Consider the following 24359-nt stretch of genomic DNA (forward strand, 5'->3'; position numbering starts at 1 on the left):
GACAGTCAGATGAACTCTCAGAGAGTAGGGTAAGGATGATGTTGCCCAGGCTTAACAACGGAATCTTCTGTAGCGCAATGTCACTCACAAGATGCAGGGTCTCGGGTGAGTTTTCTTCCAATGAAGTTGTTTTTGCACAGCAGAAAATGTATAAGGTGTTGGTCAAACTTTGTCGGAATGAAAAGAAAACTGAGTGTCATTTCATTAATCACTCTATTGAGTAACTAATAATATGAGAAATTATAACAGCATCTGTCTTCTATCAACTTGTAGATTTTCACACAGAACTGCTATTGATCAATGAATGTGCTGTACTGTGTACTCCATGCACTTGGATGACTTTCTGGTTCTTTATCAAGCAGAACAATGGCCATTACACAGTCATAATCGTGGGATCACTGAAAGTAAACAGACCAGAGAAAAGTCACGATAGCTAGGGGATACATGGTTAGAGAGCTAAACAGGCATCGCAGTGTTCCCTTTCCCAAATGAGGTAGACACATCGACAAAGGCCTACACACTCCGACCACACACACATTCTGCGGCAGATCATCTGGCCCCCTGTCCCTGCTCATCGCCATGGTGATGTGATAGTCCCCAGCAGAGCCCTGGGTGGGTAATGGTCCATGAAGAGCAGGGGGTAATGTGCCTAATCGTGTCTGAAATGACAGAGGCCAGGGACATGCACCCTCATTAAGTAGGCCCATGTATACTGGGGGTGGACTCATTCAATTCCTACTTCTCTGGAGCCCTTTGGCGTCCCAAGGCACAGGGGTGGGGGTGGGGGGGGTGTTGGCTAGCTATCCCCCTGTTATCCAAAACAGTGAAGGAATTTGCCTCCCCCCCAGTGAAATGGCAGCGGTGTTCAGTTTGTGAGGTCACAGCATATCAGAGGGGGTGGGTCTGCATTAGGATAATGCGCCTCTATTTAGTTTGTACGACAGGTGTTGGCAGAAAATTAACATCCCTGGAGCAGACAGGTGCATAAAGCGGTTGATTGAGGATAAAATTGGCATTTATTCTAATTGCGTCTTTTTTATGGAACTGTGGTCCCTGGCCAAACTGAAGCTGGGTCATAAAGATTGACTTGTTAAGGTTCATGTATGAATTAAAATGGACCCTTTTAAAAGATGACACCGTGGCCTCATCCACCCCTCATCAAGGCTCCCATTTTCTCATCATTAAGTTTCATTTTCACACAGTGCTGTGAAAAGCCCTCAAACCACCAGACTGAAGACATCTCATCAAACCACAGAACCAGCACTGTGGTCTAATCCAAGTGAATGTCAGATAATCAATGTGCGGCCCTCAATTCCTTGCCCTACAAAGAGGACCAACTGCCAGTATCTCCCAGATGGCTTGACAAGTCCAGTTCATTAAAAACAAAACGATCCCACACCTCCCATCCAAAACAGAACACAGAGAGAGAGTGTGGGTCGGGATAAGCAGTGGCTTATATCCCATCGACAGCTGTCAGCTCATCAGCCTGCCTCTCCATTCACTCTGTAAAAGGCGATTGATTAGATAAAGAAAACGGACAGCAACAAATTCCTAAAGGGTGGTGCATGGTTTACATGTTTATGGGGAGGGTGTCACTGTCATCAAGCCCTAGATAAAGGCCTCTTGCCAAATCCCCAGCACCCGTCTCGAAGTGAACCCCAGAACAACAGTGTATGCAGCAGATCAAAGGGACTTATGCTAGTTTTTATTACATTACTGTAGCTAGGATTTAATTGGATTACGTTGGGCATTTCGTCATAGCATTTTCCACTTCCACAAGCTCCACATCCATCCCCAGCTGTGAGGCTCGTCAACATGTGGAGAACTTCACAAACAGAAACCGCAACTGTTCAGGGCGCTGCTGATAAACACGCCAAGAAGCTCATCCACTCAGTGCCTTTGTGTGGAAATCTGTGGAAGGTCCAGAAGCCTCAGAGGGTGTGTAGGGTCAGTGTATCTGTTGGTCTGTCTTGCATAAGCTCCTGCAGGCACTGTGCTTGTCTTGTTGTGAGTCATCTTTGCATTTTCCTGGCTTTATAGCCATTGGATAAATCCTCTGCGCTTGTCGATATTTGATCTCTGCCCCATCTCCATAACCTTTGATTTTCACGCTACGTGTTTATGATCGTTGGTCTAGTCTATGCATATTCATGAGAGCAGAGAGTTATGCAAATAATTTCGTAGTTTTATTGAGTTTATTTAGCATATTTTTAACTGCGACTTTACCAAAAAAAAAATTAATTTCAGGATACCTCAAGCATTTGCATAATCAGTATAAATGTGAGCATACTCTTTAACTTGAGGGCATTGCTCAACCATCAGAGCATTTACAAAGATCTTAGATCTTCAATGATAGATTAGAATGGGGGGACATGCGGTTTGGCCTGCTCAGGCAGGAAGCCACCGCATCATATCCTGTTTGCTCAAGCTGTCTACCTCCTCTGAGAAGCCGAAAAGCCTGTGAGTTAATCCATCGGGAGTAATGTCCTCATATATCGCCCAGGCAGGACATGCAGGAGGCAGTAATTCATGAAGTAAACAGGAGCAGACACCGCCTCCCCTCGATTTATGACACTGTGATCATCGCTTGACCTCATCGCTAAATGCAACCGTCTCCTCTGAATCAGAATGAGGCAGCCCGTTATCAATATTGATGGCAGTTCATATCTCTGTTGACTTTATTTTCGTCTCCCCATTTAAAAGCTGTGTGGCAGGATCACATTGGTGCAGTACATCAATCTGGGCTGTGCTGAGTTGAAACCCTTAGAGGACACGCTGCCCTTATTAAGTTGGTGCCAAAACACAGGTCACAGCATTCTGGAGATTTAGTTGGACAAATCCCTGCGCAATCCACATCCATCTGTCCCAGTCTCTCATCCCAGAAATCAAGCAGATGTGGAAATTAGCATTTCGAGACAATTCAGGTCTGACGCATAGCTTACCTGAGTGATTAATAATGCAGAGTAAACTCAGACTTGAATCTTGTTACCTTCTTACAGGAACCACTCGTTTTTCCCATCTAGTCAAACAATTTATAGTTTTGTTTTTGTACATTAGGTGAAAGTGAGTACCTGTCGCCTCCCCCTTGGGCCTGGTGTCTTGTTGCAGACAGAGGGTGCCGCGTTCCCCTGTGGGGGCGGTGGTTAATTGTGTGAAGTCACCTTTGAAAGACTGAAGGCTGGGAGTAAATGAGCCAGGTGTCCCAGTCAGGGGCCCTTGTGGCCTCACCTCTCTCTCCGTTCCTGTCGCTCTCCCTCTCGCTCTGTGTTCAGGCTGCCATCACAGTTCAGCTAACACTCAATCACAATGCCGCACTGGCAGTGAGCATCGCATGCTAATGAGAGCTTAGCATCCAAACTCAGAAAGTTCCAACAGCTACTGTAGAAGTTGATAGCAGAATTATAGTGATCATTATGAAGCCGATGCTGCTGTTGTAGTCATTCACATTAGCCTGTGACCGTTTTAACAGATATGGGTACAGCTAACTTTGGTTGTAGCTATGTTAACCTGTGTCTCAATCTCTCTCCTCTTCCAGGTGGTGGTGTGCCTACTGTTGGCCATGCTGTTCTGGTGAGGTGTGGTAAACCCCTGCCAACATGAGGCTGGTGCCCGGGTCGCCTCGGCCCCTCCCCCTTCTGGCAGTGGTCCTGGCTCTAGCCCTCACAGCACTCTTACCTCACCTGGCCATTGGAGTCACACCCTTCCCCCAGGACCTGGTGCCAATCAGCATTGGGGGGAGAGAACGTGAGTGCAAGCCCGTCATGATGCAATGTTGCTCCTTAGTTCAGGGGGGCATGAAGTTCTGATGTACCGTTAAAGGGTAGCATCATGTCTAGTTGTATGTACACATATTTTGTCAGTTGTCTTACAGATCTATGTCAGTAATAGGATGACTTCTTCAAATACATAATTGCCACTATCGGAATAAAATGGCTATACATTTTAGCTATATGACATAATACAGCGTCTGATTGGGCCACACGTACAGCCCGTCAGTGGCACCTGATCAATAGGTGGTGTGGCCAGGAGGTCCTGGCGGTTACAGCCCCATCATTTATTTGTGAGGTGACAGAGACTGAGGCCTGGCGCTTTCATTGATCTATCTGGAGGAGCAGCGTGGCCGTTAGCATAAATAGCCACGCTAATAGATCTATATGTGGAGCCCATCTCAGGTGTAATGAGGGCCATTTGTCAGCAGGTCTGTAGGTGACTGGGCGTCAGAACCCCTCACAACTCCCCAGGATGTCCATTATGTATGGTAATACATCCAGCGCCCAGCTCCACCGCCGGAATCATCTCCCTCGCAGAGGCTAATTGGAGGAACTGGGTTAGTGGTTTCCATGGCGACGCGGCGGCCAAAACTTTAAAGGAAGTGAATGTGCTGAGGAGTAATTACAGGGACGAGCGAGCGTTCGCCCGGGTGGACTTATCCCGCTCCCTTTCTGCCCCACAGCGAATCACTGCTCTGCTTGACCCAATTGCCCCGGAGTTAAAATCTTTAAACAGTCGAGCCGGTCTTGCTTAGTTGGGGGAAAGATGCTTCCCCTGAGGAGATTGTAATTTCAGATAGTGTCCCATTTTAGAGGTCAAGTTGGACGGGAAAGCCTAAGCCAGAGGTATAGATCTCATTTTTCCCAGGGGTCGCATTCGGTCTTCATCGAGGTCCGGAGGGATGCACTGATCATTTGTTACATTTCCTTTCCGTCAAAATGTGCTAGAAATTGCTCCCTGACTGTCTAGTGATTATTAGCGAGCTGGACAATCAAGAAACTGTATAAATATAGGTCCATCATTTGTACACAGTTTAGAATTTTTGTTTTGTAATTTTAAAGTATATTGAGTTCGTTTCTCACACACACACACACACACACACACACACACACACACACACACACACACACACACACACACACACACACACACACACACACACACACCAACTCCAACCCACAGGCCATATGTTTGATACCCCTGGTCTGAGCAGTTAATGCAGCACTATGGGAGAGAAGATGGTCTACAGGCCAGCCTCGACGGATTGATTTTTATTGATTTTTATTTAACTAGGCAACTCCATTAAGAACTAATTCTTATTCACAATGACAGCCTACCAAAAGGCCTCCTGCGGGGAAGGGGGCTGGGATTTTTTTTTTAAAGAACCAAACACACATCACGACAAGAGAGAACACAACACTACATAAAGAGAGACCTAAGACAACACAGTATGGCAGCAACACATGACAACACCGCATGGTGACAACACCGCATGGTAGCAACACAGCATGACAACAACATGGTAGCAGCACAAAACATGGTACAAACATTATTGGACACAGACAACAGCACAAAGGGCAAGAAGGTAGAGACAACAATACATCAAGCAAATGAGCCACAACTGTCAGTAAGAGTGTCCATGACTGATTCTTTGAATGAAGAAATTGAGATAAGTGTCCAGTTTAAGTGTTTGTTGCAGCTCGTTCCTGTCGCTAGCTGCAGCGAACTGAAAAGACGCAACCCAGGGAAGTGTGTGCTTTGGGGACCTTTAACAGAATGTGACTGGCAGAATAGGTGTTGTATGTGGAGGATGAGGGCTGCAGTAGATATCTCCGATAGGGGGGAGTGAGGCCTAAGAGGGTTTTATAAATTAGCATCAACCAGTGGGTCTTGCGACAGGTATACAGAGATGACCAGTTTACAGAGGAGCATAGAGTGCAGTGATGTGTCCTATAAGGAGCGTTGGTGGTAAATCTGATGGCTGAATGGTAAAGATCATCTAGCCGCTCGAGAGCTTCCTTACCTGCCGATCTATAAATTATGTCTCCGTAATCTAGCATGGGTAAGATGGTCAAATGAATCAGGCTTAGTTTGGCAGCTGGGGTGAAAGAGGAGCGATTACGATAGAGGAAACCAAGTCTAGATTTAACTTTAGCCTGCAGCTTTGATATGTGCTGAGAGGACGACAGTGTACCGTCTAGCCAGTGTACCGTCTAGCCGTCTAGCCATACTCCCAAGTGTACCCTCAGAGGTAGTAATCACACCTGTGGGGAGAAGGACATTCTTCTTACCAAACCACATGACCTTTGTTTTGGAGGTGTTCAGAACAAGGTTAAGGGCAGAGAAAGCTTGTTGGATACTAAAAAAGCTTTGGTGTAGAGCGTTTAACACAACATCCGGGGGGGGGGGCAGCTGAGTATAAGACTGTCTCATCTGCATAGAAATGGATGCGAGAGCTTCCTACTGCTTGAGCTATGTTGTTGATGTAAATTGAGAAGAGCGTGGGGCCTAGGATCGAGCCTTGGTGTACTCCCTTGGTGACAGGCAGTGGCTGAGACAGCAGATGTTCTGACTTTATACACTGCAATCTTTGAGAGAGGTGATTAGCAAACCAGGCCAAAGACCCCTCAGACAACAATACTCCTTAGCCGGTCCACAAGAATGGAATGGTCTACCGTAACAAAAGCTTTGGCCAAGACAATAAAAATAGCAGCACAACATTGCTTAGAATCAAGGGAAATGGTGACAACATTGAGGACCTTTAACGTTGCAGTGACACATCCATAACCTGAGCGGAAACCAGATTGCATACTGGGAATACTATAGACATCAAGAAAGCCAGTCAGTTGATTATTGACAATTTTTTCCAACACTTTTGATATATAAGGCAAAATAGAAATAGGCCTATAACAGTTAGTTTCAGCTTGATGTTCCCCTTTAAATAAAGGACGAACCGTGGCTGCCTTCCAAGCAATGGGAACCTCCCCAGAAAGGAGAGACGGGTTTAAAAAGGTTGGAGATAGGCTTGGCGATGATAGGGGAAGCAACCTTAAAGAAGAAAGGGTCTAAACCATCTGACCAAGATGGTTGTTTGGGGTCAAGTTTAAGGAGCTCCTTTAGCACCTCGTGACTGCCTGCAGGGAAAAACTTTGTAGCGGGGCAGGGGAAAAAGAGGGAGGAGTATCAGAGCTAGTCGCATTAGAAGGGGTGGGAGATGAGGAAATGTTAGACGGGCAAGGAGGCATGGCTGAGTCAAATAGGAATCCCCACTTAATGTGCCATGTGCTTCTTGTCAGTAACAACCACATCATCAACATTAAGGGACATGGGCAGCTGTGAGGAGGAGGGTTTATTCTCCAGGTCTTTAACCGTTTTCCAGAACTTCTTGGGGTTAAACCCACAGAGAGAGAACTGCTCCTTAAAGTAACTAACTTTGGCCTTCCGGATAGCCTTAGTGCACTTATTTCTCATTTGCCTGAACGATAGCCAGTCAGCCTGAGTATGCGTGTGCCGAGCCTTTTGCCAAATGCAATTCTTGAGGTGGAGTAACTCTGCAAGATCACGGTCGAACCAGGGGCTGAACCTGTTTTTAATTCTCATTTCCTTTATGGGGGAGGGTTTGTTAACAATACCACTGAAAATATCCAAAAATAAGTTCCAAGGGTCTTCGATCAAGCTGATTCTTTACCATTTTACAGAGGCCAGTTCATGAAGGAGGGCTTGCTCATTATAGCTTTTTAGCGTCTATGACAAATCAGGACAGGTCCGTTTCACTGAGCAGCCATTACGAACACAGGCTGTAAAACAGTGATCACTACGGTCAATACAGAAAACACCAGAATGATACCGATCAGGATTATTTGTGAGGATTACATAGAGGAGAGTAGCCTTTCTGGGTGTTTGGAGTCATCCCTTGTGGGACTGGTAATAATCTAAGAAAGATTTAGGGAGTCCCATTACTTTAGGACTTGGTCAGGTGGTTTAATCATGTCCCAGTTGTTGCAGTGTTTTGGTTTTGTCTAGCTCTTGTGATAAACTTAGGGTCTAGAGATGCTTCCCGCTCCCCCCTCTTAATTTACACAGTTAAGTGTATTATCTCTAGCAGCACAGAATAGAGTCATGGGATAGCCCACATTAACAGCCACCTGACATTTAGAACAAATTGCAATCTGGGCATCTGCAGCAAATGTGGGGCAAAGGAAAAGCATACAAAATAAAAACTGAGAAAGCATACTGCAATCAGAGGGTTTTATCAAGTCAACAACCTATTTTCTCTCTCTCTCTCGTGCTCTCTCTCTCTCTCGTGCACTCTCGTGCTCTCTCAAACAATCTCTATTTTTGTGCTTGAATTCACCCTATTTTCAGATTCACACACTTGATTTCTTTAGTGCCTGGTTTGTCGTTATGGAGATGTTTTTTCCCAGATGAACACTGTCACTGAACTGAGCTTGCTACTCTTTCCCCCTCCCCATGCAGACTCCTACCTGTACCCAAGCTTCCAGGGCCTCATGTCGGACAACGATACAGTACGACTGGGCCTGGACTTCCAGAGGATGCTCCGGATCAACCACATGCTCTACATCGCAGCCAGGTCAGTCAACACGCCTCTCAGTATTGTTCACTTAACTTCAATGCACTGGACTGCCTTACATTATCCCTGTATTGACAGCTCTTCATTGAATCCCTTTGTATTATTTCTGTCATTGTATCAGTCAACCGTATTGGATAGCTCCCGTTACGTTCATATTGTCATACAGTAGGTTCATTATGTAAAAGGTTCCTCAGGCTCAGCAAGAAGTCATTCTACATCAATAAGCCTGCATTAAAGAGCTGTGTGACTGACCCTAATCAATCTAATTTAGGCTAAGAACAGGCAGCTTGGGTGTGGTGTGGTGGGGTTGGGTTTAAGGGCAGAGAGGAGACATCTTCAAATGTTTTCTGACCTTTGACCTCTTACAGGGATCATGTGTTTGCTGTCAGTCTCAGTGCCTCCTCTGAGCAGATCGTCCCACAACAGGTAAGCCTTATGTTGTCTCACAAACACATCGTTTACATGGGTCATAGACTAGTGTATCATTGCAGCTGGCTGGACATAAGAGCATTACTGGTAGTTCAATGGCTCCTAATTTTCTGCTCCTCTTTTAAATATAGTTTATTTGTGTTGTTTTCTTCTTACTCAGCCGATCTCTTCATTCATGCAGATACGAAGCCATTTCACTTCAGACAGATATCCAATAGAAGTCATGTCGTGCACTCCTGGTTTTGAAGTGTTGTGCTCTCTCTCTCCCATCTGAATCCCATTTGTCAAACACGATTGCACTTAAATAAAAATCACTTTAAGGCTTGGGTTTGTGTTTGCTTGTGCCTATCGTATTTAGATTCATTTACAGCATGAGTCATCCCCAGAAGGGACCCACTCAACATCAATGAGATCTAACGTTATTGACATATATGATTGCAGTGGAAATACATGAGAAGAATGATGTGTAGTGCAGAGAATAGTCAGAAGAGAAAGTATGTATTTTAAAAGAAGTTAGGAGAACTAAGACTATGTGCATTGCATAATACATAGTTCATTGGTCATCAGCCATATTACCAACCTGGCTTTCTCACTTTCCCATGCTTCTTATCTGTCTCAGTGAGCTCATTAGTGTGCGCCTGAGTCATAATCGAAAACCTAGGGTCTGCTTCATCATGGATGTATTCCTTTTCTATGACCCAGTTTCAGTTCTAATCCCCAGTCTCCTCACCAGACCCTTCATGATCCCCCACTCAGAGATACTGTATTTCAAAGGCCTGGATGGGTATAAGCAATAAATAGCTAACTCTGCCAGATGTCTAGGGGGAACTATTAGCATATTGCTGACGTCTATCCTATTTATCCTATCATATTGGATCTTCAATAGGGAAGTGAGAAGAGCCTTGGGGGAAACATTTCACTCCACTTTAAGGCCCAGAAGGGTAGTGGTTGAGTCTTGAGACAAAAGAGGGATTTCACTTTAGTCTCTGGAGAAATCTTATTTCCCAGCATGCCCCATGGTGTTGATGAGTTTGGCGCTCCTGCAGGGAGGACAGCGGGGTCAGTAAATCACCCTTCCAGTCAGTCGGCAGTGGAACAGTGGATCTGGACTGGTGGGCAGTGCATTAAACCACCTTCAACCAGGCGACCTTGTTAACAAGTTGATGGATCTCTTCCTATTCACTCTAGCGGGGGGCCAATGCTAGGACATAAGGACGTCCAGGAGGACCATAGATAGCTAGTATCAGGGCAATCTACTTCCCATAGGAATGCATTGCAGATTCCTTTCTGATTCCTTGATCTTCTTGTTGGTCGAATTATCCATAGAGATGTCTTGTTGTGAAGAAGTACAGGTGGATTGTGATGGATTGTATGGGAGATGGGTTGTAAGAGGAACAATAGTCTTTAGTTGCACGCTGACAAAGTTAGACACAGCTCCTCAGGTGCTTCAGATGTTTGTTTGTCAGAAGCTTTTTTTCATCACAGCTGTCTCCTAATAGCATTTGAATGGCTGGGTGAAAAAAGGGTCTCTTTCTTGCTCTGACAGTTGGTTGTCTGTGTGTTGCAGAAATTGACTTGGAAGACAAAGGACGTGGATAAATGCACAGTGAGGGGGAAGAACAGCGTGAGTATCTCGCTCCCTTTCTTTCTTTCTCTCCATTTTTCGCTCTCCGACTGTTTATGTGATGTAGGAGGGTAGCACTAACAATAGCATAGATTGCTTATCAAAATCAGCACCACAGGTATCTGTAGTTCCAGAACCAGTCTCTGGCACAAGCAGTGTCAGCCTCCCAGTGCTCTAGTGAAACCATAGAGATCAGAACAGGGATTATGGGAATGACAAGAATAGGAACAGGAGTATGACTGAGAGGGTGTGCGTGCGTGCGTGCATGCGTGTGTGCGCTTAGCAAAATGCCATTCAGTGCATAATAAGCTGTGCAATGACACTGCAGGTGGGGTGATAACACCAGCAGCCAGTAGTCACATTGCCGTCCCCTGAAACCCAGCTGTTTCCCTTTGACAGGATGAGTGCTACAACTACATCAAAGTTCTGGTTCCACGCAACGACGAGACGCTATTTGCCTGCGGTACCAACGCCTTTAACCCCACCTGCCGCAACTACAAGGTAGGACACTACACCTCAGTCACCTTTCGATCTAAAGCCCCCAGCTCCATACCCAGCACTGTTCTGAAACCTAACAGATGGGGTAAATAAGCTTAGTGTCATGTCCTGACCATAGAGAGCCCTTGGTTCTCTATGGTGTAGTAGGTCAGGCCGTGACTAGGGGGTGTTCTAGTCGATTAATTTCTATGTTTGGGATTGAGTATGATTCCCAATTAGAGGCAGCTGATTATCGTTGTCTCTAATTGGGGATCATACTTAAGGTGTCCCTGTTCCCACCTGCTTTTGTGGGATATTGTTTGTGTATGTGCTTGTTGCACTACGTTACTTCACATTTCGTTGCTTGTTTTTGTTGATAAGTTTCACTTTTAATAAAGATGTGGAACTCAACACACGCTGCGCCTTGGTCCGTCCATTATCACGACCGTGACACTTAGTTAAAAAAATAGTTGGACCAATGTCAAAGTGCTCATTTCCGTAGCATGGGGTGGTTTAGCGGTTAAGGGCGCTGCATTCAGAGCATATGCCTACAGGTGTTGACATCCTGACTTTCTCCTAACTTTTTGGGAGAACAAAAAGTGTCCTCTCTATCTACAGTATAAAATCATCAAGTCGACGTTGTCGTGCACAGATAGGGCTCCAGATTGCAGAACCACTTCAAAGGAGTGCTGCTATCCTGGATGTTGATGGAGAAACATGTTGACTCAACCGAGGTTGGCAGCGGTCTGTTGACTGAACACAGATCCAGGATGATAATAAGTCTTTATTTACACATCTGAGGAATAAACTACAACCGCAGATTTGAGATCATGTCATCCTCCGAGGGACAGTGTGGGGGAAAGGGAGAGAAGGGAGGGGAGAGAGAAAACAAAACATGCCTGAAAACTAGAGTCAGAATCCCAGGGGAGCCACTACTTTAGTTCCAAAAGAAGTCACGCCACCTACTCTCTATGGCTATCTGACTGCTCAAATGATTAACAACCCAAAGTGTGCGAGAGCGAGATCTCGGCTAAGTGGAAACATACAATGAAAAATAGCGATACGTTAATCGTGACAACGGTGCGTAGATAGACTCATACTCCCCAGGATGTCTACCAATACAAAAGAAGTCTGGTTGAGCTGAGATGACATCACGGTTCTGGGCAATGATTCACAGTGTGTTTTTTGGAAGAGGGGATGTAACGTCTACAGTGTGAGAAGTCCAATGGGGAGCTGGCTAAATCCATTCAGACCACTGCAGAGGATTTACCTTTTCCGCCATATACTCCCAATGGAAGACGTTGATTTACACTTTATCCAGAACAAATTCCTCTCCCTGTCACGCTCCCTCCCGGCTCGGAAAAACCGGGAGCGATGACTACCCGGAGAACTGGGAATAGTGTGCTGAAGTGGAAATCATATCATGCGATCTGTCTGCAGCATTCCTTGGAAAGACTGAAGAGGGCAGTGGGGTCAGGAGAGGGTCTGTTAGGGTGAAGGGGATTGGATTGTGGGTGTGGACGGGTGGAATATGTTTTATTTTGCACAGAGTGCATTTTCCATGTAAATTGATCGCCACAAAACACTCTGCCCAATGAGCCAGCTGGATCAAAGACAGAGGTTGTGTGACCAGGTGGTAGCTAGACCAGGAAGTGAAAACCTGTAGCCTCTAGTCTAAATCACACTGTACTGAAGCCCCAGAACCATGGTTTAGCAGACAGATCAGAGATATAACAGTAACAGCCACAGTAGCATTGGTGGATTTCTCACTTAGAGAGTGTACCCATAGGGAACACTGAGCAATGACACAACATTAAATATAAACACACATGTTGACGGCTGTCACTGTGTGTGTTTGAAGGCTGGAGCTGCCGAGAATGACCTCTCCTCCAGGTCGCATTCTGCCCCTCCCTCCCCCCACCGCAGCGGGATTCACACGTATTGTCTGAGCCAAGGTTTACGACCTTGTTAACGGTAGTGCAGGAATAGCTGCTAAAGATCTGTGGTTAGGAGATACTGTCTCCTCACAGTGCCGCCAGAGTAGCAGCCATAGAGCAGGCTGACAGGAATGTTACTCCTGACCTTTTGACTTCACTGTTGTTACAATGCAGTGTAAAACATACTAAATAAAGGGTATCTTTATGACACGTGTTCCTATTTATTCATCAGGATTGACTAGAGGCACATTCTGTCCGTGACTTTAAGGGGTCGACTTTATAACTTGGCAGTTAGCAGTAAAGCTAGCCTGATATAAAACAGAACAATACTCAAGTTTGGACTGAAATCGATTTTTCAGCAAGGGGGAAATATTAAACTTAACAACTGCAAACAATGACCTAGTTATTTTAGTTTAGGTTTTTCAATATATGCTCCGTGGAGTATTTGTTTTTAGTTACACTCCTAGAAATAGCTTAATGAAGTCCCCTCTTCTCTTTCGTCCCTCTCTCTCCCAGATGTCTACACTGGAACAGGATGGTGAGGAGGTGGTGGGTCAGGCCCGCTGTCCCTTTGAGTCTCGCCAATCCAACGTCGGCCTCTTCGCTGGTCAGTTGCTCTGGACAGAGACAGAGAGACATGTCAGCTGGGGGCAGCAACTTGGATCACTAAACCTGTCCTCAATCTTGCCAATTTGCCAGTGACATTTAGACATAGTTCACACAGTGTTATTGGGAGCAGCACAGCCCCTACATCAAATGTAGCCATGAGATGAAAATACACATTGGGAGGCATGGGTTTCTAGTCTTCACTGCAATTGTGTTCATTTGAAAAAAAGCACGCCTTTCTTAAATTAGTTATTTTGTTCCTCTCAGGTGGCGATTTCTACTCGGCCACCATGACAGACTTCCTGGCGAGTGATGCGGTAATTTACCGTAGTCTGGGAGAGAGCAGCCCGGTGCTTCGTACCGTGAAGTACGACTCCAAATGGCTACGAGGTGAGCACCTGGCCTTTGCCTCAGATCTTAATTTGAAACAACTTGTGAATTTACCTTTAGAATCTTCCTCAATCTTCCTTCTGAAATCTTTTCACTTTTGCATTGCCACATATCATTAAATATTTGTATGCAGTACATTAGAGTGGTGTTTCATTCTAAATCAATGTGTGGTATCCACTTGAGTGATGTTTCCTACCAAAACACTGACTGCCTTAATGCATTATTGTTGTGAATACCAAGTAGTACAGTCAGTGCTATTGTTTCATATTTCTCCCTTTGTCTCCTCAGAGCCTCATTTCCTCCATGCCATTGAGTACGGGAACTACGTGTACTTCTTCTTCAGTGAGATTGCTGTGGAGTACACCACACTTGGCAAGGTAAGAGACTTGTAATTCAAGGGTCTGAATATTTATGTAAATAATATATCTTATTTTTTATTACATTTTTTAAATAAAAATTCAGAAAAACTGTTTTCGGCTTTTCCATTATGGGGTATTGTGTGTAGATTGATGAGGATTTTTTATTTAACCCATTTTAGAATAAGGCTGTAACGTAACAAAATGTGTAAAAAAGTGAAGGGGTCTGAATAGTTTAGTGCCACAAATAAGGGGTCAAGGTATTTTTTTATCCCTCTCAGATATAGGACAGACACTTCAAAATAAACTTCCTTTTTGATATTTTTGGGGGATTATCTGTTGTTCCATGTAGAGAATCTGCTATTCAATGCATTTGTATGGGCTAATAGCAGTAAGCCAAATTCAATTTTTCATCAAATCATTTTTGCATATATTTCTTTGATACTTCAAGGTGTCTTAAAATTCATTATCAAATAGCTAAATGATCCTTCGTATGACCTTAAAACAATTCCATATAGCTTAGTAGAATCCCCCCTTGTTTCAACTGTATGTGGGATATGTGCTGTCTGGAGGGGTTGAGAAGACAAAACGTCTTCTGCTGTTCACTGTAACATATGGAAAATAAAGTTGGATTGTAATTGGATAGGCTGCAATGTAATGTCAAATGTGAAACAATGTAATGTCATGTCACTGTGTTCTGTTACTGAATGAACACAAAAGGAATACAAATTTGTTGAAAATCCTTTAAAAATCTTTCTCTAACCCCCCCCAATCAGGTTGTGTTCTCCAGAGTGGCTCGTGTATGTAAGAACGACAACGGAGGTTCTCCCAGGGTTCTAGAGCGTTACTGGACGTCGTTCCTCAAAGCGCGGCTCAACTGCTCGGTGCCGGGCGATTCCTTCTTCTACTTTGACGTTCTGCAGTCGCTGACCAACGTGCTGCAGATCAATCTCAGACCAGCCGTGCTGGGGGTCTTCACTACACAGGCCAACAGGTCAGTCACAGTACCAGACGGCCATACAGATATACAGTACATACTCATACAATGAGTATAATGAGGTTTTACACTACCTCTTTTTATAGAAAATATAAATAAAAAAACAGCCAAATGCTTTCACAGAAGATAATGCTCACATTTGCAGTATCATACCCCTTGATATTGTATACTTTTAAAAGCCTATTTTATAAGATTGTTGTTTAATGTTCTATACAACCTTGGGCAGCAGTCTTGAATGCTTTTATAGCTATACAATCCATTATAACCTGGGTTAATATGACCGATGTCTCTGTTGTTTTCCTCATCAGCATCACAGGCTCAGCAGTATGTGCATTCTACATGGACGACATTGAGAAGGCTTTCAACGGGAAGTTCAAGGAGCAGAGGAACAGTGAGTCAGCCTGGACACCCGTGCCTGAGGAGCAGGTACCCAAACCCAGGTAAGACCAACACATATGAGTGGGAACTTTGACAGCCTCAGTCCAGACATATTTACTTTATTCCAGCGTAAACACTGTCAACAAAAGTTTGCATCTACAGTATTTTATTCCCTCAGCGTGAGTTCTTAGTAAATCTAGCCCACTGACTTTGAAACTCCACTGACTAACTTCTGCCCCTCCTCTCTGTCTCACAGACCAGGCTGCTGTGCCGGCGACGGCTCTGCTGCTGCCTACAAGTCGTCCACGACCTTCCCCGACGACACCCTGACCTTCATCAAGAACCACCCCCTGATGGACGAGGCGGTTCCCTCCGTCAACCACCGGCCCTACTTCACACGCACAACCAGCAGGTAGCTACAGCAGCAGGGTGGATGGAGGGATGAAAAAATGGATAGATAAAAGGGAAAATTGATGGGTAGAAAACTTGGTCCCTTGTCTCAACATGAAAAGCCCATTAAATAGAAAAGTTTGACGCAGTCAGGATGAGGCCTTCGATAACACCACATCAAAGATAGAGCCAAAAGGGATAGGGCCTCCCCAAAATTATAGATCCAACCGGAAGGGGTCTGTGAAAAGCTGAAAAGCGCATCAATTAAAGACACCGTCCGGATGTGGTCTACCGGACTAACACAGGAAATAGCGCCAGTGGCTCATTAGAAGCCCAGCCATCTAATGGTGCTGAATGTAGAGTGGGTGTCAGAGGGCTGTCAGACAGCCACCTAGCTCGGTCCCCTGCTGTGACTTACATGGTGAAGCCGAGTCAGTCTGACAGACAACCAGGCGTCGTCACACAGCGGAGGGGGGGCACGCTGTCTCTCTCTCATCTGCCTCCAAACGTCACATCTGCTTCAGAACTCTCCCGAGACCAGCTGAACAACAGAACTTTAACCATGAATACCTCACGTTGTTGAGTCATTTAGCTAGCGTAGTGCCAGTCAGTGTGATGTTCTGAGCAAACAACATGTCGTCAACTTGTGTGGGACTGAAGGAAAGTTGAGAGCAGCTGTACAATGGTTTTACTTACAATAATGTCCCGCGTATTCTTACAGTGTTGTCACTTTGCAGTGCATGCACACACTCCGACAATAATTCCCATCTTTAATTGCAGATGCTTTGTCTCCTTCGGAGGTATCGTCATGTTAACCCCGAACCACAACCCTGTTGTTGTGTCCACCCAGGTTCAAGTTGACCCAGCTAGCAGTGGATACGTCAGCTGGGCCCTATAAGAACCACACGGTGCTGTTCCTGGGGAGCGAGGACGGCAGGGTACTGAAGATCCTGGCCAGCACCCATCTCAACGCCTCCTTCAGCACACAGCTACTGGAGGACATCGATGTCTACAACCCCACCAAGTCAGCCTCCCTTTCTCCGTTCTTTTTCATCTATATGATGCAAACGATCCGTTTTATAATATAGTGCACTTCTCTCATAACGTTGACTTTTATTGGTTCAGCAACAAACAAAAGTCCCACATTTTTTTGCCTGCTGTAAGAGGATGGTTATTGTATGTGATGCTTCCAAGCAGAGTCCACTGTAATAAGACAGTGATATGTGTTGTGGTGCTGTTAGTACGTGTCCTGAACAGCTTTTCAACTCCACCCTCATTTGCATACAGTCTCCCAGGGTGCTGTAGTTGCCGCCATCCATCAGCATAAATTTCGGAAATAATGAGACGTGTTTGTCGTTTCCCCTTTCCTAGATGTAATGTCCGCGGAGAGGACCGACGGGTCCTGGGATTGGAGCTGGACAGGGAACATCACGCTCTGTTTGTGGCCTTCTCCAGCTGTGTGGTCCGAGTACCTCTGAGCCGCTGCAACGACTACGGCTCCTGCAAGAAGTGAGTGATACCCCGTCCATTATATAGAGCTAGTACTGCACTGTTAACAGTTGCCAAGTGTGTGTTAATATTGCTGTGGAATTCCAGTTTTCATGCGTTTGTCGCTATAGAGGCTTCCTTCCCCCAGTGCTGCTATGGTGATGTGAAGTTACATGTGTGACTTTACAATCAATCATGTTTCTATTGTGTTATTGACTGTACGTTTGTTTACCCCATGTGTAACTCTGTGTTGTTTTTGTCGCACTGCTTTGCTTTATCTTGGCCAGGTCGCAGTTGTAAATGAGAACTTGTTCTCAACTGGCCTACCAGGTTAAATAAAGGTGAAATAAATAAAAACAAAAAAATGTTGCCGCTATCGTTTATGTCAAATTGTAAATATGCTGTATGCAACAGACTATATTCAAAATATGAATCAACAAGAGTTTAGAAGCTGACGTTGTTACGAGGGCAGTGAAAAGGGCTTCCTTGCAGTCAGAGCGACTGCTGGATCTGATTTGTTTAGTCAGGGATGTTTTTGCCGAGCTAGTATGCTCGACAATCTTGTGTCCTATTTTGGGGTTGTGGAGGAATGTTCCCCCCGCCTCTACCCAATCCCCCAAGAAAAACATTTGCATTAAATTTGAACAGGGACGTGTATCTCACGTAGCATGCTAAACCCTCATTGTGCATTTACGCACAAATTGGAACCAGCTGATTGGCGGCAGGCCAACCCACGGCCAGGGTTTCAACGCCACGACGAGGAGAAGGATAGGGCCTGTCTCACTTTAGAGGGCTTAAAGCCCCTCCATCGCTGGATCACTCCGAAACAGCCCAGCGCACCTCAACCAGGGATTAGGGGCCCCTTAAGCCCCATGATGCTTTGCAGGGGTCAGGTGTCAGGCCCATATCCTCCTCTCCACACTCTCCCCATCTGTCTGCCTCCAAATTAGGTTTGGTTGGTTTGGTCTGTCTCTCCACCTTACTGTAGCCTCTATCTTGGCACAAAGCAAAACCGTTTTTCTATCTCTCGCTGCAGCTGCTGTTTCTATTAGAGTTCAGAAATGGATATGATTCAGACAGCAGAAACACGTTGAATGAAATATATAGAGAAAAGAGATTTAGTGAAAAAGATGGCAAAGAGATATTAAAAGTTGTGTGAAAGTCTCAACCCTCTGACCCACACAAAATGTTGTCACATTTGCAACTGTTTTGCCTCAGTGCTAGGTTAATGGGAGCCCCCAGAATAGGTCAGCTGTAACCCCACAGACCAGGGGTGATATTCTCAGTAAGGAACAGGAAGTCAGGAAGTCAGCAAAACTGACAAGCCACAGGTAGGGAGGTGACATCATGAATTAACACCATTGAGAGATTAGACATGGTGGACCTTTCTTCCAGACAGACAGTTTCTAATGAGTGGTTCCATACAGAGCTATAGAGATATACACAGCTCTAGTGATCCATAGGTGAGAGGAACACCTGTGTCTTCATCATGTCCTGACAGGCACAGAGAAAAGGAGCCAGCAGGAATGCTTCAAGTCTCCCCTACAGATAGGGGTCATTACCTTTTAACTCTGACATGTTGTCAATGCCGGTCTGGTGGAGACTCCTCCACTCTCCCGCTCTACATGGCCCTCTGTGTTGTAAACCATGTTGAGCATGACTGACCTAACTCTCAGTCCTCCTCTCTGGCTCCCTACATCTCTTCTACATACTGGCCTGTTAGTTGGGCTGTGTCACTGAGTCCCTGTCCATGACTGCCTCCGGCTACCAGACACCCAGGGGGCTCTCACCAAACACTGCTGTCTGCAGCCTCACAGACCGACAGCCGGTCACACTACATTGACCATCTCTCATATTCATCTTTGCCTCTTTCTAAGCTCCTAGATAGGAGAGTTACAAGCTAGGCTCACCCAGCAGTTGAAAAATTGAAATGGCAGGTTTTTTTCTGTGTGGTAAAATGACACCCTGGCCTGATCTGTTTTACTTCGTCTGGTGTGACTGTGGCCTGTGATGCTGAGACACTCCAGAATATGAGGGTGTTGATAGGTGAATAGATATCACATGTCACTTCAGGTCATGCCTCACGAAAGAGTCTTCATTAAAATGTGTATTTGGTCTCTTACGTTTTGATAGTGTTCACACACCGAACTCTGACTGTCTGTCTGTCTCACAGGAGCTGTCTGTCCTCGAGGGACCCTTACTGCGTGTGGCAGAGGACTGGGAGCTGTGTCACAGTGGTGCCCGGATTCAGGTGAGTCACGGATGTTGCATAAGCCAATTATATGACAGCAGGTTAAGAGGCCAAGTACCAAACCCATCCCTAGCCCCTACTCCTTGTTTTGTTGAGTACTATGTGTCAAATATTAGTGTTGAGTTTTCGATCAGAAAAATGTAATGTTACTGCAATTTATCAACATCAAATGGCAATAGACATGACCTTGCATGAAACATACAGTAAATGAATGAAGGAGCAGTAACTTCATAGTACTCTGCGAACCACTTCCTTGTATGCTTTCAATAATCGATACCTAATCTGGAGTTTGACTTGCCCAGATTGTCAACGTGATGAATCCGGGCCTCTAAATTCCAGTAAAAACATTGGTCTGTCGGCTCCATTTCACATATAGGACGAGCATCCATCTTGTTTATTTCTAAGTGGCGGACATACATCACGTCTGCAATCACTCGGAAATGAAACCCCAGATACCCGCTTGGAGGGGTCGTGCGTCACTCTGGGGTGGGACTGAAAGGCATCGATCAAAATGACCTCAATGTAATTTACTGATCCATTCTGATGAACTGGAAGGAAGCCATTTGACACTTAGAGCTATCGACTGGCTCAGCGTCAGCACCAAGCAGGGTGTGTGTGTGCAAACAAAAAGCCAATCAATTCCTCTGTCTGAGACTCCCTCCTGACCCACTGTCTTTCTCTTTCTGCACTGTAGCATGGAATCGAAAGTAATGCTCAGCTGGGTGGATTTCAATCATGTCGTGTGTACCTCACTGTCTTCCGAACGGAGGGAGGGAAGGAGAGAGGTAGAGGAGGAGAGGCAGTAGAACGCACTATTTCACCTCCTATGTTGTCTCCTGACACTCAGGGACTGGGCTGTCGCTGTTCCTCTGATTTTCAGTGTGGCCTTAAATCACTTGCTGTAGGTGTTCGCCTCTGCAAACATGGGCTGTAAACTTTGTGTGTATGGGTGGACAGACATCACAGCAGAGGCAGCTGCCACTATCCTAATAGTCATATGGACTGCTTCAAATGGATTATTCTGCTGGGGGTCGACTTATTGCATATCCTGTGATTGGCCACCCATGGGTTTTCTTTGCCATAGCTTCACAGCCGGAGGTTAATGGAATATTCCAAAGGTGTGTATGTGTGTGTACGCGTGCGTGCGGCGGTGTGTACGTGCTGGGCAGGTAATCAGAATTGGACTGAGGCTTGATTTATCACATTTTTAACCAGCGGGACAGTGCCATGCAGCAAGCCAATGGAGTGGAACCGAAGAGATTGGCAAATATTATACATGCAGTCAGTAGAGCTATTACGCTGTGCCTGCTCTGTCCACGTCAGAGAGAGAGAGAGAGTGATATGGTGTGAAATAGTCAGAACTCGAGCATGGCCATGCCTCCAGAACAGATGCAACAGCTCATAAAGGCTGTAATGGGGCTGGACCGGAGAGCAACAGGGGACACATCCCCCTCTACTCTCTCCTCCCTTACACTCTCACTCCAGAGGTGGCATAAATTCTGCCGGCTGCTTTGGGGCAGGGGGGGTTTAGCCAGAGGTGAATTGTTTCCATGGTTTCCTGTCTCTCTCCCGTCACTTGGGGACGGCGTGCCAAAGAGGCCAGTCTAGGACTCTCTCCGTGGCTCTTTCTCTCAAACTCTCAGAATAAGTAAATACATTAATAAAACAAACAGAAAGGGAATGGAGGCATACGGTAATACTGGTTACTAGTTGTGGTCCACATACACGGACACACAATCACGCAAAATCCCCCCAGGCCGACCTATTCACTCACAAGCAAACCCACTCTGCTGTGGTAATACAACTAATGCTATCGGCTGTCAGTGAGCCCACTGCTGAGCATGGAAAGATAAGTGAAGTTATTATTTCTTAGAGTTTATTATTTCTCCCCTCTGAATTCCCTCTTGATTTGCTCACTGGGTCTGTATTCACTCATCTAGGCCTGCTTCTCATTTAGATGTAATTTGTTTTTGGCCGCGCCTGGAACGTCTGTTTTGTGTAGATGTGTGTTTGGTTGCCCGTGCGTGCGTGCATGAGCGCGTGTGTTTGCATATGTGTGAATGTTCACGAGTATTTACATCTGTTCTTTTCTTTGATTGCCTGCACAGTCGATATTGCGTCGTAGAAGATTCAGTGTCATTGATGTTATGTTCTGCTTGACTAAGGGGCCACTCACTCCACTGTGCATCAACGCAATCACATTACTCACCAGGGGGAATGCATGATTTCTGAATGTGTACACGCCTTTGATTCATTGAAGAAAGATGAAGTGTCTAATGCACTGGAGCACAACCAAATGTAAATAAATACTTGAGGTACTAAATGTCTTGCAAGAATGTGGTGTTTCTTTTGCTGTATAAGAGAAAAAGTGGAACCAGAGAACAGAGTATCATCATGGATGCAACTGGTGGTGAAACATTATTCTTGCTTGGTGATCGCACCTCGACACATCCATTTGAATTTGGACATTAGCAAAACAGTCAGCCTGACCCTGCAGAGACAAAACCAATGAAATGGTTTTCTTTTGCAGCACCATTTATTTAAGTCTTTGTCTTCAACAGAACCATTTTAGAAAGCTTGACAATGTACCCAATTAATGAATGCGGAGGTTGTGTTTAAATGGTGAAAGAGGAATGACACACACGCTGACAGGCCGTTTTGTCCTCTTCTGTTTTTGTTTTTCCTCAGGGGCGGATTTGAGCAGGATGTGGAGAACGGCTACCCTCACTACCCAGACAGCTGCCATGGTAAGGTGGACCAATCATCTGTTCTTAATGGCACTCCACTAGATGCACAGAGCCATCATAAAAGCTCTTTCATAACAAGCGAAGCTTATCAAGTGCATTTAATTGTCCAAAATGATACAGAAAAAGTGAATGCCATACTTGGGGAGTGATAGTACAATGAAATGAATCAGCAACTCAGTACAAGTTTAAGTAGCCTGTCATTTCCTAGCTGAAGAGTACCCCGGTGGGAATTTTGCTCTCAATTTTCCCTTGCAGATGGTCACGTTAAACAAGCAGTCAATTATACATTTAACTAAGCACAGTTTGAGTATTTTACCACTACTCAGACTTACACAATGTACTGTTCTGTCAATATGTCTGTTGCTTTCCCTTTTCTTCTCTAGACGTCCTGGCGACCACACGCAAGCAAAACACTCTTGCTGATTCAGCATATGGTCAGTTGACATTTCTTTATCCTCTATTTTTAAAGCTTGTCCGAACTGTCTGAGGTTGTTAGCGAACAGGCTAACGCTAGCAAAGCCTGGTAAGCAACATCTCTATTCCCCTTTTTTGGACTTGTTATGCAACATGAGCAGTTCAGGAGAGTTTGTTGCATAGAACAGCAACACCACCTCTCTCACACAAACAGCTATCTTTAACATTGGAGCTATTATCCAAAGCTAGTCGCGGCAGCAGCACCAGCATGGATGTTTGACAGGCTAGCAGCGCCAGTGGCCAAGCTGCCCACTTCCCTTTATCAAGGAGAATCATCATCCCTGTAACGCTCCGTTACTCCCCACTGCCTTCCCATAGAGCAGGGTGGCTACAGAGCTCAGTGGCTGGCAGCAAGCACATTGCTAGCGCTAGCTCTCAGCTGAGATGTAGTCTAACGTAGCATTAATAAACAATTACTGTAGAATTATCTTTGAATTATGATAGTGACATCCCTGGGCCATGACTTATTGATTGTTTTTTTGTCAGAGAGCAGAATTGTTTACTGCTCTTATTGACGTAGCTCGGTGGTTTTCGGTTAGCTGAGTTAGCCGGTTAGTTAGTTAACTAGTCAGGAAGTTAGTGATACAATTGGTGAACTCATTCAGGCTCACTTCTCTCAAACTTACTTGTCAGTCTAATTCAATGGGAATCCACAATTTTCCCCAAAAGGAGTTGCTGGTAAAAAAAAAAAAAATATTAACCCTTTGTCACCTTACAAATTATCCATGGGTACTGATGGTGGCTGCTTTTCCCTAGAAGTGATAAACACAGCATTGAGACCATCTTAGTGAGAGTTGCTGGCCATTCTATCTCAACAATACCATCCATCCAGGGTCCAGTCCAGCCTCTCTATCTACTTCAGAAAACAAGCAATACTTAGCCTCAGACCTCCACATTCCCACAATGCCTTTGTTCTCCGTATCCTCTCTGCTGGAGGAAGTAGTGCCGCTCAGTGGGCAGTGGGACTAGATGAGCAACCCCACTGGCTAATTCCGCCAGGCGATTACTCCATCCATGCCTCTGTACTCTGTTTGAAGTACTTCACAAACCAGACTTCAGACTTGCAGAATGACAAAAGCCTTTGATGAGTCCAAGCTGAAGATCAAGGTTTCCCCACAATAGAACACCCCATAATGTTGAACAATGCCATTCTCGCTGGTGTGCATTGGTTCCTAAATCCTCTTTCTTACTATTACCCAGAATGGAACAATCCCATCCCATAGAGAAAGCAGCGAGAGACAAACACCCAGCAGTGTGGACAATCAAATCATTCCCAATTGCATATTGTGCTTTTCTCCTTTCTTTTCTCTCTGTAAAGGAGAAAGCAATGTACACACACAATGTTGATAAATTGAACTAATAATGCATCCCTGGTACTGTCTGGCATGCCAAGGCTGAACTTCCCCGGTGTGCTGTTTTCATTTGCCTGGCGCAGATGGCGCTCTGACAGGGC

The 24359-nt window shown here is 45.3% G+C and overlaps 1 protein-coding gene across 2 annotated transcripts in view; it reads left to right on the top strand.

Annotated features, from left to right (window-relative positions):
* The window catches only part of LOC115179058 (semaphorin-6D), a 119649-nt gene that overhangs the window by 78815 nt on the left and 16475 nt on the right, over positions 1-24359 (top strand). For both annotated transcript variants that reach the window (XM_029740379.1, XM_029740378.1), the window contains 16 exons: positions 3536-3744; positions 8248-8362; positions 8731-8788; positions 10359-10415; positions 10815-10916; positions 13346-13436; positions 13703-13825; positions 14114-14202; positions 14958-15175; positions 15487-15618; positions 15813-15968; positions 16797-16970; positions 17318-17455; positions 19608-19685; positions 22374-22432; positions 22816-22866. In XM_029740379.1, coding sequence (XP_029596239.1) covers positions 3597-3744; positions 8248-8362; positions 8731-8788; positions 10359-10415; positions 10815-10916; positions 13346-13436; positions 13703-13825; positions 14114-14202; positions 14958-15175; positions 15487-15618; positions 15813-15968; positions 16797-16970; positions 17318-17455; positions 19608-19685; positions 22374-22432; positions 22816-22866 — 1789 coding nt within the window. In that variant the 5' untranslated portion in view covers positions 3536-3596. The remainder of the gene's footprint in view (positions 1-3535; positions 3745-8247; positions 8363-8730; positions 8789-10358; positions 10416-10814; positions 10917-13345; positions 13437-13702; positions 13826-14113; positions 14203-14957; positions 15176-15486; positions 15619-15812; positions 15969-16796; positions 16971-17317; positions 17456-19607; positions 19686-22373; positions 22433-22815; positions 22867-24359) is intronic.

The sequence above is a fragment of the Salmo trutta genome, chromosome 3 (assembly GCF_901001165.1).
Source record: "Salmo trutta chromosome 3, fSalTru1.1, whole genome shotgun sequence".
NCBI classification, from domain to species: domain Eukaryota; kingdom Metazoa; phylum Chordata; class Actinopteri; order Salmoniformes; family Salmonidae; genus Salmo; species Salmo trutta.